The sequence below is a fragment of the Marmota monax genome, unplaced genomic scaffold (genome assembly GCF_021218885.2).
Source record: "Marmota monax isolate L192 unplaced genomic scaffold, Marmota_monax_Labrador192_F-V1.1 WCK01_AAM20220418_F8-fsc00026, whole genome shotgun sequence".
In the NCBI taxonomy this organism is placed as follows: Eukaryota; Metazoa; Chordata; class Mammalia; order Rodentia; family Sciuridae; genus Marmota; species Marmota monax.
Window position 1 is genome coordinate 17,773,932 of NW_026693108.1, and position 16,290 is coordinate 17,790,221.

At 32.7% G+C, this 16,290-nt stretch overlaps 1 protein-coding gene across 1 annotated transcript in view; it reads right to left on the bottom strand.

Moving 5' to 3' along the window:
• Positions 1-8,500: 8,500 nt before the first annotated feature.
• The window catches only part of Gpc5 (glypican 5), a 624,390-nt gene continuing 616,600 nt past the window's right edge, over positions 8,501-16,290 (bottom strand). The window contains exon 7 of the mRNA XM_046454999.2: positions 8,501-11,146. Coding sequence (XP_046310955.2) covers positions 10,943-11,146 — 204 coding nt within the window. The 3' untranslated portion in view covers positions 8,501-10,942. The remainder of the gene's footprint in view (positions 11,147-16,290) is intronic.

The following is a 16,290-nucleotide window of genomic DNA, read 5'->3' on the forward strand; positions in this document are numbered from 1 at the left end:
AAACAAATGCTACTATTCATTTTACTGAGAAAATTTAATTTGGTCAAATGTATCTCAATGTCATTGAAAGAATTAAAATTGAGTATTTACCCAGGTATTTTGGCACATGTATAATCCCAGCAATTGGGGAGGTTGAGGTAGGAGGACCATAAGCTTGAGGCCAGCCTCAGCAACTTAGCAAGGCTCTAAGCAACTTAGTGAGATCAAAAATAAAAATAAAATTAAAAATAAATGTAAGCACCCTTGGGTTCAATTCCCAGTTAAAAAAATTAGGTGTCTGAAGGAACAAATAACAAAAAGCTATTGTTCAACTGTTCATAAAATTTTGACACTGAACTATCCTCCTCTTTTTAGAGGTCTAATTCTCTGCCTAATAATATCCCATGGTGGGCTGAAGTCTCATATCTCAGAAAAGAACCAGACCATTAGTTTAAAAATGTCATTTCAAGAGGAGCAAAGAAATGGTCCAGAGAGAGCAAAGAGACTTGTAAGACAAGACATTATACAAACAGTTCCAGCCAGGAAGTTGAGGAACTATGCTAACAAAGTGGCAATAGGGATAAGGAAGAGAATATGAATACTTACATGCAGTAAGGGCAATGGGTCTAATTTCATGTGGAAAGGGAGGGAACCAGATGATAGTGGGATAACTTCACTTTCCAGCTTTGAAGGATGGAGACTAGTTATGTATCCACTTAAAAAGGCAAAATAAACTCTGCTTTGGGAGGAAAGATGGTAAATTTCATTTTAGACTTGTCAATTGCACAGTCTAGAGCTGACTGTTGCTTAACTATCACTAGCACTTGTTATATAAATTGTACCTTGAGCATTGAATATATAGATTTTCCTTTGGATTCCTTTGAAGTTGTGTAAATCCATTATTTCCTATAGAACAAAGCCCAGCTACTAGCCAGGCAATTATATATATTCTTCTATGTTACTGAAATCTCTGGCTGCTTTCCTAGCCTCTTTTCTCATTATCTCCTCAAAAGGTGTGTTTCAGAAAGAGCACACACATTGTGCACCTCTGAAAACACTGTGGTATCTAAAACTAGTGTGCTTTTTGTAAATGCTATGCCTGGAATGAATTTTATCCTACTTTCCATTCGACTTTCTTTGATTCTGCATGCTCACTTAGCCCAAGTGTAATTTCCAGGATGCTTTTCCTAGAAAAATGTTACCTTCTAACATTAATGCCCCCTCTATGCCTCATACTTTCCATTGGTTTTAACTTCACAGTTCAACATTTACTTGTTTCTCCTTCTGAATTTTGAGCACCTTATGATTATAAAGGCAACACATTATATCCTTAAAAGACTTGCCAGAAGCAGGAGATAACTTGCCAATCTTATATACTGACAAAATATTATTAGCTAGGTTTATAATAAGATATTTCAAATCAACTTTGGAATAAGATATTAAAAGGGATAAAAAAGAAAATTTACAAAATAGACAGAAAAAATGACCAATAAACAAAAGTGATGATCAACTTCACCAGTAATCAGTGAAATGCACTTCATTAAGTCAGTCTTAATGTAATCAGTCTTAACCTTGGGCCTGACTACAGAATCATTTTTTTCATTTCTTCCAGATCATAAGTCCCTGAAATTCTTTTTCTTAGAGAATGTACTTTAGAATACGTGTTACCATTTGACCCAGCTATCCCTCTCCTCGGACTATACCCAAAGGACTTAAAAACAGCATACTACAGGGACACAGCCACATCAATGTTTATAGCAGCACAATTCACAATAGCTAAACTGTGGAGCCAACCTAGATGCCCTTCAGTGGATGAATGGATAAAAAAAAATGTGGCATATATACACAATGGATTTTTACTCAGCAATAAAAGAGAAATAAAATCATGGCATTTGCAGGTAAATGGATGGCATTGGAGAAGACAATGCTAAGTGAAGTTAGCTAATCCCCAAAAAACAAATGCCAAATGTTTTCTCTGATATAAGAAGGCTGACTCATAGTAGGGTAGGGAGGGGGAGCATGGGAGGAATAGATGAATTCTAGATAGGGCAAAAGGGTGGGAGGAAAAGGGAGGGGCAGGGGATTAGCAAGGATAGTGAAATGTGATAGACATCATTATCCAAAGTACATGTATGAAGACACGAATTGAGTGTCAACATACTTTACATAAAGATATGAAAAATTGTGCTGTATGTGTAATAAAAATTGTAACGCATTCCGCTGTCATTTTTTTAATCCATAAATAAAAAATGAAAACATGTTACCAGAAATTCTTTTTCTGCCCCTTTGGGATGGAAACCTTTTCCTAGCTTCTTTCCAGGTTTACCACCCAGGGTCATCTTTTTCAAGGACCTGGGATGCATTTCTATGAAACGCAATCATTAGGAAAGGTAGTACCCTGTCCCACATGGTAGGAGGGTAGTAGTTAATAAAAGCACCAGTTAGCTAACAGATGGCCTACCTAATCACATTGACCAGCCTTACCCCTATTGCCATCCCAATATTTTTCCACAAGCTCACCTCAAGTCCTAAAACTTCTCTGCCTTTTGGCCAGTGAAGTTGAGTTAAATTTCTCTTCCCTATTGTAATACTCTTGAATGATGTCTTTCTTGCGTATTTAATTTTGTCTGGTGACATTTTTCTGTGACACACATAAAAACACTTGTTACTATGTAAACTCAAACTTTGGCAAATTAAAAAGTCTATAGATATGAAATCATGGCAAAAAAATCTAATAATTTATCTTCAGAGATAGTTCAAACATAAATTTTTACAATCACTTTGAAGATCAATTTTACAACCTGAAATAACACAAACTCATGCATAGAGAGGTTTGCTTGTGGCATTACTTGTACTCATTAAATTTGGAAACAACAGACAACAAATTGCTGCACATTCATACATTAATTGTAATGAAGTCTATTTCATTGGCAGAGACATAATTGGGTATATATAAACTTAAAATCTCTGCGTTTTAATATCAAAACCTTATAAATATGTCAGGACCAAAGATGTAGAAAACATCAGCATATCATCTATTACTGTCACATCATTTGTAACAATGATGGTGACAACATAGGTTGTGGACACCCCCAAATCCTTACATGAAATAGAAAGGATAATTTGATTGCAAAACTAACATCAAATGATGTCATTTTAAGCAAATGTTAGTGAAGAATTATTCTCATGATGCTGGAAACAGAAATGAGCAAGGACATACAATCTGCATACTTCTATCATGTGTATAAAGCATAAGTTGAAGAATTAAACACAATAAGTAAGGCTAAGAGGGCTAGATCTCTGAAGCCCAATAATCTCTTGAAACAAAAATTGGCAAGATTTTTATACAATTTTAGGGCAAGAGGAGTCCACAATTGAAGATAAACTTCTGGATTTATAATTAAGAACAATGGGACAAGGATAGCAAAGAGCTAGAAAGAGAAGATATGGATAAATGTAGGGATGAGAGACAGATCATCTCAAAAATCGAATCATTACATTTTCTTTTAATATTCGTTGAAAATATCAGAACTTTAGAAAATCTATGAGTCAAATCTTAATAGTAGAATGAAACAGACATTATTATTGTATGTATGTATGTGACTGTATGATCAATGTGACTCTACAATATGTGTACTCAAAAAAAGGAGAAATTATATCCCATCTATGTATAATACATCAAAGTATATAAGTGCATTCTACTGTCATGTATAACTAATTAAAACAAATAATAAAAATGGAAAATTTAAATTAACACAAAAATAAAGAGCAGAAAATCATCAAGATAAAATACCACAAAAAGCATTCTTAAGGAATCAGCATATTCTGTGATAATTCCTACAAACAATGAAAAGTACACCAGAAAAGTATATTCGAAAAAATACAATTTCCAAGTGAGCTAAAAGTCAGTAAAGAATACAACAGCAAATAACAACATAAATCAGAATTAGAAAAACTCAGAAAAGAAGTTAGAGATCCCCCAAATTAAAAAAAAAAAAATAGAAATTCATTTAAAAATATATGGCAACCTAGAAGTAATGCCAAAGCAGAGAAACCTCACTTACAAATGCAAGGAAAGAGAATGAAAACCAACATCTTGTGCCACCAAAATTGACTTTCAAATATAAAGGCATGCACCCTCTCACCTTGAAAGGACTTGTGCATCGTTTTTCCAAAAGACCTTCCTAAGGAAGGCACTAGAAGAATCCTGAGATAATAATGATACTTGCTTTTCCCAGGATGCCTTCTCCTTTCCATCATCAGTTCCTGAAATCAAATCATAAGTCCACCCTCTCATGTGCCACTTCCTCATAAATATTGCAGTCACAATCTGTTTGTCTGTTTCCAGATTGCCCTTTGTCTGTCTCCTTCACAAAGTATTTTATGACTTCCCCATTTGGATAGTCGCTCTCCTTTCCTTGAGTACACATAAAACTTTTGATTTATCTCCTCTGGTATTTAATGTGATATAGGGGATTGTGAAAGTTATGTCTTCAGTGTTCATCACAACCTGGAGGAGGTGATAAATGGGAAGCATTTCTGCTGAGAAACCAGAGGTACTGATTCAAAATGGAAGCAAGGGTAACCTGAGGACTTCCTATCCCAAGGAAAGATGAAAATAGCTCTCTTTCAGTGTTAGGAAGTAAATGTACCGCTCAAAAATAAAACTGAGGTGGACTTCAAAATTCATATAGGACAAGCCACCATTATTGGCTCAGTTGTACTGTTTCCTAATGTTCTCATTCATATGATGCTCTTTTGCAATAATAATGTAAAATTGTAGCTATAATCTTTAAAAGTTTATTTTTTTACTAGAGACTTATTTTGGAGATATAAATAGAGAAGAACTGTAGTAAATAAAGATATAAATTTTTGCTCCTTATAATGCATTCCTTGGACTACAAGCAACAGCATCATCTGATCATAAGAAATGTCCTAACTCCGTCCTGCTTTACTTTGTAATGGGATACCCAAGTAACTTGTATATATAAGAAGTTTTGAGAAGCTCTGGGACCAGAGATATATGAAAATCACTATATGAAAATCACTCTTTCTACATAGAGATAAAGAAGTCGTTAAAGAGCTGAAGGTATACTAAAACTTTCCTAGATGGTATACTTTATTAATTAATCCTAAGAGAGAATATTACAATTTCAATATCTGTACTATTTATTTTCAATGGAATGATATATGGGTTTGTTTATGATTTTTGTTGACAGCTATCATGACAGTCAAATCATGATAAAATGTATCTGATATTTTCTTGGGATTTTAATTTTTTATTTCTTTTGTTGGTCATATCAACATAGCACTATGCTGTTCAAAAAAGATGATAACATTATTTTATGTCTTCTGGTGTGATACAGATTTAGTTATGAGACACTGCAGAATTGCTAGTTGATCTGGGCTGCAAGGTAGGAGGCTTCTTTAAATTTTAATTAATAAGTTTTCCCTTTTCACCTCAGTGATTCAACATCAGTATAAGTCAATGCAATGAAAATCAACACTAAGGCATTCAAGGACAAATGCCTTTATTTCAATTCTATTTCTTAAATCTGTGAATGCAATATATACATTTTCAAGAGAATTAAAGATGATTTTTACGTGATTCATTAGATACCCATATTCCATTACACACAATCATGTTTAAAAAAATAGCAAACAGCTAAGACAAGTGTCAATTATTTATAAATCAAAATGGAAATGTATAATCAGAATATTATATTCATAGTGATCACATATTAATTAAAATGCAATTTATCTTAGATATACATTTCATTTTTCTTTGGTATAATTTTCATCAGTATCGTAGAAGTTTCCCTAGTTAGTAAAAATCAAAGTATTTACAATTTTGAACATTGAACAAGATCAAGATCAAGAAGTATGTCTTTGTGAATATTTCTGTAGTTTTTATCATTCAGAGTTCTATCTGATCCTTCAGTATGAGACACTTGTAAAATGTAGACCAATGTGCACAGCCATTATTCAAGATTATTTTCAATATGCCACAAAAATTTTAATCTAAATAACCCTATAAATATGATTTATGTTTGTATGAATGGATAAAGTAAACACATAATAAGCTCAATGTATACAAATGTATAGTTTAGTATTTCTGGAAAGAAAAGTAAAGTCGTATTTTTTAGCTCTCCCAAACCTACATGCCTAGCTGAGATTTTGAGGAAAAGGTGATTTTTGGTAAAATAAGTGTAAGAAACCCGAGATTTTTTCACTCACTCTATAATCCTGCATTACAAATAAATCAGCATCCTTTATTCTTTAATAGTCAACAAAGGGTTATTTTTACTTTACTGTGCACATGGAAAAGATATTGAATACAATATTTCCTACCAAGGTCATTCTTAGTATCAGGATATAGACTCATTTGCTAAAGACTAATATGAGGTTGCTAAGTGAGAATGCAGAGCACAATATAAATAATAGCCCAACTTATTTTACATTATAGAATATCTACCAAGAATTATTTCAAGATTTAGCAATTTAATATTCCAATGTATTATCCTACTATTTCTAAATTAATCTTATTTAAGTTGAATACTTTGGCTCAGTAATTCTACTTCCTGAAATGTCACCTTGGTAAATGCTTATGAACTGGATAGTACTATGAGTGGCAGGGAATCTTATTATTATTGTTATTATGACTGAGTAAGAAGTCTGTGGAACAAGGGACAATTGTAAAGCAAGCTAATAAAAAGCCTGAGAACTGAATTCTAGGTTGTTCAAATATTTAGTGTTTGGGATGATGAGGAATAGGAGGAAAACCTCAGCATAGGACATAAGAAGAGAGCATGAAGATCCACAGTCCTTCTAAAGAAAGATCTTGGATGGATAGGTAGGAGACCACTGCACAGGGCCAAGGGGTCAGAATGCTGCTCTGGTACTCTGAATGCCCTTGTCTATGTGAACTCATATTATGACTGCCCTGCAGGGACTCTGATGCCACCACAAGGGAAAACATCAATGGCACACACTGAGCAAACTTTGATGTCATTTATAGGACTTTCAGTGGAAGTAAAACTTTAAAAAAAAAACCTGCTAAATTACACCACATACAATATCATATAAAAATAATGATGAAAGGGCTGGGGTTGTGGTTCAGTGGTAGAGTGCTCACCTCGCACGTGCAAGGCCCTGGGTTCGATCCTCAGCACCACATACAAATAATAAATAAATAATAAAGTTTAAAAAAATTTGTAAAAAAATAATGATGAATATACAGATAGAAATTAGTTATGTAAAATAATTTGAAGACTTAAAATAAGCTTTTTTAGCATCTGGCATCTGAATGAATTTATGACCTCATTTCACCTGAGATTATTTCTATGAACCACCTTATTAAAATGAATTTGCAAAAAAATATTACTCATGGGTGATATATGGTTTTACAGCAAAGGTATTACAATTTAAATCATAATATCACATAAGAATTGTTGGAAATGCTACCACAGATGTTCAAAATCATATGTGGTATATTTTAACTATATTTGATCTTTAGTAGCACTCTGGTTTGATTTTTTCCACATTTGAAGTTATGGGAATTTAGAGGCATTAGAATAGTAGTTACACTGTTAAAGAGGTATTGATTTTAATGATATTTGGTTTGTTCTGCATTCCTAAAAGAAGAGAACTTATTTTTTCCATTGGTGTTTACAACCTACATGAAGTAGCTACAGTGGCAGATATCAGGTATGTTGGCCAGGGAGCAAAGTGAAGGTTCAGAGTCATGCCAATCCTGAAATTTCAGGGTATTAATTAAAGATCCATATCTATGTAAAGAGCAAATTAAATATTATAAAACATAGAAAACATTTCCTAAATACTGAGATTTTAAGCCACTTTACTGAAATAGGAAAATATTTTTACATTTCCTAACAATGAAAACTACATAGTATAGGTGGCTTATTTCTGTAAGAAACATATTAATTCATACTTTATAATAGGCTACAGGTAGGATTACAAGTGCAGATAGTTTTTATATTTTCAAAAAAATGTTAAATAATTAACGAAAATAAAATGACAACTAAAAGTTGCATAAATATTTTAGTGGTAAAACTTTGCCAAAATAAATACTACACTGAGTTTATAGACCCCTGTGTTGCATGAAAAAAAAAACATGAACAGAAACATAAAAAAAATCAGTTCAAGAGTAATTAGGAAAATATTTATCAACTTGTATATTAGCATAAATGGAGCAGAGTCATTGAATTTATAGGACACAATAGTAGTATTATTCCTTTAAAAACTGGGCTTGGGCTGTGGCTCAGAGTTACGGTGTTCACCTAGCCTGCATGAGTCACTGGGTTCAATCCTTAGCACCACATAAAATAAAATAAAGATATTGTGTCCACCTATAACTAAAAAAATAAATATATTAAAATATATATATATATATATATATATATATATGTACATGCATATCTATTTGTGTGTATATATATGTGTAAATATATATATATATTTATATAAAATCAGACTTAATTCCTAATCAGATATATAAAGTCTGACAATGAAATTATAGTGCATGTAAATATTCTAGATATGATGAAAATAAAAGATCATGGAATTGAATATAACCCTGATAGGTAAGTCATAATTTCATATCAGACTTTTGTTTCTTTTAATTCCTAATCAGATGTTATTCCTAATAAGACTTTTTGAGGTAAAAAATGAACTTATATTTATATTACATTTTATAAAAAATAAACATAAGTATAAGGAAGAAATAATGGCACATTCTAACTTCTTAAACCATATAACACTTGGTAAACTTTATGGAGTACAATGTCTGTAAGATATTAAGAACATCTGAAATGACATCTTTACTTGCTTTACCAATGTATCCTACCAGCCCAAACAGGAAAAATATTACAGTCTTTTATAAAAATAGAAATGGGACCTACATTTTGGTAGCTTTCTTATCCTTCTTTATTTCAGCATTCTATCTACAGTGGTTTCCTAGCCACTTATTAAAAATTGAAAAGCAACAGTTATAAGCTCTTAGAAACATAATGGGTAACCCACTTAGAGCAAGCAGATGTGGATTTTGAAAGGATGTTTGCCTGGAGTTGCTGAAAATCATCTGTATCTTAATCTCCCCAATTCTGATGGGTAGTTGCTTTATCATACCTGTCTATTTCAACAGTAATTGAAACTAGGATTTTGGAAGTTAAAAAAAAATTCTTGCCATCTTGACAAGTATAGTTTCCTGAGAAAACGTTAGCTGAATATCCTTCACTCTTTTTCTCTTATGAAACAAACCAAAAAAAGTTATTTATAACAAGTCCTTGAGCTTATAAGTAACTTCAGGAAGTGAAAAACCCCATACAGATACAAACTCCACAGAAGCGTGCATACACACACACACACACACACACACATTATAGATGAAATTTTAACCTGTACTCTTTTTCTTGTAATAATTTTGATGTCATAAAGTCCTGCAGCATTTAAATAACAATAAGATTATAATGTATGTAAATATTGTAGAAAGATGAGAATAAAATATTATTGAATTAAATATAACCCTAATAGATAAGTGTCAAAATTCCTAAATACAGTGGAGAACATATTAACTTTAAGCAAAAATGATTTTTTCCTAGAGCAAACCTTTTATTTTCCTTGTTTTTTTCTTAAAAAATATAAAAGGACTGTGACTAATTGTGTTAACACCAATTACAAGAAGACATATCCTTATCTCTACATATAAATATAGATACTTGATTTGCAGTAAGCACTTCATGGTCTTTTGTTCAAATCTTGCTCAAGTACACTAACTCCTATTTATTTACCTTGTATGGTAAATAAAACTATTATGTCAAATAAAATACCTTTACATTAATTGTATTTTAATTTTACATCTCTATTTGGTTTCCATTTCTTTAACCAATATATTTGGCTTATAAAACTACATTGTAGAAGAATGAAGAATGGATGCATGAAGCATTTGTAGTGTTCTTAATTCCCTACAACAGAACTGAAAAGTGAACCAAGTCTTCTTTCACCATAGAACATGTCTAAACAGGTGCAAAGCACCTCTGTGTGATTTGGAGGGTTCCTTGCCAACCTCCAAGTGGGGCAGTATGTGCCATCAGATGGCTTTACCTTCATATTTGGTAGAATCAGAGTTAAATGAATGGTTGAAAGCCAGCTGCTCTGGGTACCTTGACATTTATTTCTCAGGTGGTCACTCTGGTTGTCTTGTTCATAAGAGCTTTTGTAGGCACATAACAATGGAAGGCATAGAGCCTATATTCTTCTTCTTTTATGTGAAGATCAGAAAGAGAAATCCATTTGGTTGTTTTTCTTTTCCTTTCTTATTTTCCTTTTTGTTACTCGAGAGTTATATTTTTCTGTGGTAGTAACCTGTCTAGCGATACCAGAAATGGCTTTAAATTCATGCAATTAAACAAAGTGATCTCACTTGGTGAGATTTTTGGAAAAGTGCAAAAGAGTTAAATCCAAGTTGTTTTTAAATAGAACTAACCATATGTTTACCAATTTATTTGTATTTTGTTTATAATGAAAACCTAATAGAGAAAAAAACCTGTACATATGAGCATAATAACACTTTAAAAATGCACAATTTGATTATTGTACAGCACTTACCAATGCTGGTTTCACATTACTTATCAATATGCATTTAATATCCATTATGGTCTAAGAACTATTCCACTTTAAAATTTTTAATTCTCAGAACTAATAATCACTCATTGTTTTTTATGGATAAATATAATTTCCATTTGAAGCCATTAGTTAAAAACACACAAAATCCCCAAGAATACATGTCCTAAATAACTACAAATAAAGCTCATTTTCATTTATAATTATTGTTGTCTGCTTCTGAATTACTTGCCATTATTATTATTATTATGTATATATTATATATATATACATATTATATATATTTTTTATGATCATCATAATGAATGTTCTTAATTATATTTCAGAACCAATTCTTTAAAATCAGTACTGTAATCATCCACTTACAGTTGGTGATTTTCAGTGTTCTCTTCACTTCTCCACTCCCCGATCCTCCGCAACCATCCTCATCATCACAGTCTCCACTGACTTGCTCCACCATGCCACCACCACTGCCCAGCTGAATAAGCTCCCACTTGTTGGGTTTGGGTGACCTACCCTGTAACAACTAAATGCAGACACCAAAAATATTTATTATTAGCAAATTCACATCTTCTAAGAACACAATTCTTAAACTTAGGTAGAAATAACAACCATTCTTATAGGGATCCACCATTTTGGTATAGATACCTTACTAAGTCAAATCTTCAAAATATTAAAACAACTGAATTCATAATAATGGGCAAAAACTTACATTCATAAAGAGCTATACTCTGCCTATAACTTTGTGATAAGTCTTTGGATAATGCTTTAGGAAACAAATAAAACTAGTTTTTTTTTTTTTTTTTTTTTTTGCTTATGGGTAGTTTGGCCAGAGGATCTTTTGCTGTTGGAAAAATAATGCTTAAGCATGGTAAAGCAAACTGCAAAACGACACAACCACCCTTGTAGTGTGATTGCTGGTAATAGTGTACAGTTTTGTACTATCCAAAATTTCTCAAATGTTAGAATATTATCTTTCTAGAAAATAATTTCATCTAAAGAATTCGAAATTTTGAACACAAGCATTAATATCTCTATTTAAACTTTCTCACATAAAAAATAAGGCCCAATGTCTATGGCCCAGAAATGAATTTGGGTCAAACGATTCAGGTAGTGTTTTCAATTTCTACAAGGTATTTAAGAATTTTAGTTAACTTCTCAGTTCTTAAGGATTTCATTTACCTTTATAAGTAAAATAGATAGAATAGCCATTCTCCTCTGCAGCATAGGAGTGCTGGTAATATTTTTAAATAATATTGGAAGTGTCTGAACTCCTTTTCACAAAGGTGATGTTATAAATAATAGAATATTTCACTTAAAGCTAAAACTGAGTAAAATAATCCAATATGTGACATTTTCTACTCTAAGGTAGTTTTGGGGAACACATAAACCAGTATATGTCCAAGAGGGACGTGCTATATTATGAATGATATATACCTCTGCTGCCCACTTAATGGACATTTAGATTCTCACGATACTTCATGAAAGATTTAGGATGTGACTTCTGTGATTTTCCAAAAAAACAGTATCAATTTGCAAATACTAATTACACAACCCACATTAAATATTTCATGTTGAAGAATAGTGAAATAGCTTCAGCATATCTAAAATGAGTATGTTTAACATTTAAAGAATACTTATATTTATCAACTGGACTTTGACAATCATAAACTTCAAAATTAAAAAAGTCATGAATTCTAAATTATTACATTTTTTAAGATTTTGTTTTTCTAAAGGTATGTAAAACAACTGGTTTAAATTCTTACTTTTTTCAAAACTTTTAAAAAATTATGTAAGATGTGTTAAATTTAAAAGAAGATTTCTTTCAACATCAAATGAATTTAGTAAATTACATCTAAGAAACCTTCTTTACTATGTTTAATGTGCTGATGTATATGTATTCTATTTCCTAGAAAAGAAGGGCAGGTCCATGGCAATGGGGAAACATAAATATGCAACAAACCATATAAAAATTAAAATCTGAAAAAGAAGTGTAAGTACAAATGGTTTTATTTTACACCATTTATCATGCCATTCATCATGCATTTAGTATATTCACAAAGGGATTGGACTCTGAGGTCCAACCTACTTACATATGAATCCTGATTCTGACATACGCTAACCAAGACACATTGGATTGGGATAACTTAATTAAAAATTCAATTTACTTATATCTAAAGTAAGGACATGAATTTATGTATGCCACATTCATAGTGTGAGAAAAACTTATGTAAAGCACTTTGCAAATACTTAGTGTGTCAGCACATTAAAAATAATTCATGTTGGTTATTATTATCTACTTTATCATATAGTCTATTACAATATTATTTGAACACCCAGAACACATTACTTGAAAGAATTATTTGATAAAGAATCCAATTACACAACTCACATTATATTTTTTAAAGTATTATCTGACAAGTATAACAAAAGCCAACTTCTCTGGTAGGGTCCTGCTCCCTTTCTGACCCTGACATCTTTTTCTAACATTTTCCATATCAACCATATTTCCCTAAGATTTCTGCTAGTATTTTTACTGGGATCTTTACCAGAATCCTGGTGAAATCTCCTTAACAATATAAACAATGTATAAATCACAAGGCCACAACCCAACGAATTTAAACTAAAAAATTCAAACTGAAAAATTGTCCATATAAAACAAAAGTTACTATATTAGGAAATAAGATTCATTTGAAAATGTTTGAATATATTCATTGTCAGAGAATTATTCACTTATTTGTAGTGACTGATACAAAATAATAGGGACTTTTTAAAAAAGCATTTATTATGTTATCTATATTTCTCTAGAGTGAAATTGTAGGAAATACTTAAGGACCTCAAACTTTTAAGATTTAGGACTGTATAAAACTATATTTCAACTCAAACTATCTGTGCTGAGCACAATTGTAAAACTGACCCCAAGACTTCCTACTCTAATCCTTGGGACTGAACATATGATGTCACTTTCATGCCTACTACCTTACATATCCAAAGAAATGTTTCAAATGTTATTAATGTCAGTAATCAGTTGGTCTTGTACCATAAACAAGATTTCTCAGGGATGGATTCATATAATCACATGAGTTCTTTAAAAGGTGAAGATTTCTCTGGCTATCACCAGAGTCAAAAAACATTTGAAGTATGGAAGGTCAGGGACATTGAATGCAAGGAAACTATTTGTTGGTATATGTTAGGATGCTGTGGGAGCCTATTAAGGTTCCTGTGGCAAGGAATTGGACTTCTAGTGTCCTTTAGCAGCTGAAAGTGGAGTGATCTGCCATGCCAACAGCAAGGAAATGAGGCCCTCAGCCCTATAACTGTGTTCTCTCTACTGCCTACTTAATCCTAGAAGTGGATGTCCTTTCAGAACCTCCAAATTGTGGCTGAAAACTTGAGTTTCGCCTTGTCAAGTTCTGAGCAATGAGCCAACTCAGACTTCTGATCAATAAAGCTATGCACTAAAAAATGGAAGTTGTCTTGAGCTTCTAAATATGTGGTCATTTGCTATGTAGCAAGAATAAAATAATGTACTCTCCAATCCCTGATTGGGACACACTTACTTCTTGGAAATTTTGTCTGATATCTTCTGATTCTTTACCACATTCTTCAGAACAAGAGGTGAAAATTTTCATAAGACACCACCTTATCAAGAAGATGTACCCTTGGAATCATGCTATCAGGTTTCACCTTTGCATCAGTTTTCATTTTCTCTGCCTTTTCATAATCCTTCTCACTGATTTTCGTGTCTCTGAGTAAGGGATATAATTGCTGTTTCCTGTAATCAACTGATCCAAATATATCCAGGTTCCCATTTGATCCATGACTCTAGGTCTCCAATAAGACCCTCTCCCTCTGATAGGGTCAACATTTACCCCTTCTCATTCATTTTCTCACTTCTCAGTTACTACCTGACTGCAAATGTTCATCTTCATTCTCAAAATTTTTAAACTTTACAAAAATATTAGTGAATTTCCAGTCAAAAAAACCAAGGGGCTTTTAACAATAAGAACTTTGCTCATATTCATATTCTTTCTCTCTCTCTCTCTTTCTCTCTCTCTCTCTCTCTCTCTCTCTCTCTCTCTCTCTCTCGGAGTATACTATCCAAATTTCTTCTTTTGTTCACCTTTCTCCCCCATTACTTCAAAATAAATAAATAAGTAAATAAATAAATAAGAGTTTTTAATAAATGTGTTTCAGTGAAGACTATAAATCATCTAATCTTAGTCTCTTTCAGGGAGCTCATCCTAACAGATTAACAGATTGTGCCTCCACCTGTATATACATTACACTCTGGTTTTAACTCACATTCCATGTACTGCTTACTTCACCTCTAAGCTGTAATTAGAAGTAAAGATGAACTCACCTACTTTCTATCTTCCAGCAACATTATTAATCTCCACCATTCACTTGGCATTTCAAACATCTTCTGATTATCCCATACTGCTGGGGTCATTAGTCTCTCTTACCCAACACCACCATATATTTTTATTATCCCCAAATCAATACTTTTACCATATCATTTCTGATTCTTAATGCTCTTTGAGACACTCTACTGTCAAAAAGCACTTATAACATGTACCTAGAAGAGGGAATAAATGGGTAAAGAAAACAGTGGTAAAATTTTTGGGAAATGCACATGATTTCCCCTTTTTGGTTCTGAAAGCTCATGAGAAATATCACAGGAAGCAAACTTGTCTAATTAGGATTTACCTCACATTTTCCAAATTTACATAAGCAAATTTCCCATCTCCCCTCACTTAGCACATGCTGATATACTTTAGAAATGAGTCCAAGAAAACATGTCCAAAGGTGACTTGGCAGTCAAGGTGCCATTGATACATTGCTTCTCTTTTTTAAAAATTGTATTTAAACACAGCTCCTCAGCACCCAAATTTTGTTACAGAGCAGTCAATCATTCTCACAGAAATCATGTGACTTTATAATTTTGTTCATGCTTGTTTTATTGTACCCTCACTTTCAACTCCTGTTTTGCCACACAAAGAATACACACTTTCCTTTCAACTCATTATATTATATCTAACATTCAAGTTCAAACTCAAATATATCTTTTTCTATTCCATTTGTATATCTGTGATCTTTTAAACTCTATGCCATTTGCTGGCACTTAATCCGTTTTCTTGAACATATATCACCTTCTTGATTAATGGTAAGTTTCTCAGAGATTAGACCAGTGCCGCAGTCTGGCTGGGCACAAAATCACGAGCCACTCAAGCAGGAACAAACTTTATTTTTGAAACTGCAGCCAATGCCCTGTACGCTCCCGGGAAGATTGCCGACCGACCCGATTGCCTACCAACCCACGCAGCTTCTCCCAGGTCCCAACAGGAACTCCCTCCTCCGGAATTCCCTCCTACCGCACTTCCCCAACCAATGGGAACTCTCCAGGAGTCCTGTAGCAGGCCAAGGTGAACAGCAGGAGTCCAATATCCATATGAATGCAAATCTTAACATAATCATATCATCTCAATGGCTTGCTGGCATCACCTTTCAACCAAAAATGCCATGCATCATATTACTTGGCTGTGGCTCTTAGCAGACCAGAATTTAGATTTCTCTATACCAGTCCCCATTATGAAGAGAGTGCTTATTACAAGATAAATGTTAAATGTGTATATATTGATTGATTTAAAGTTTAAAAATAATTAAGCT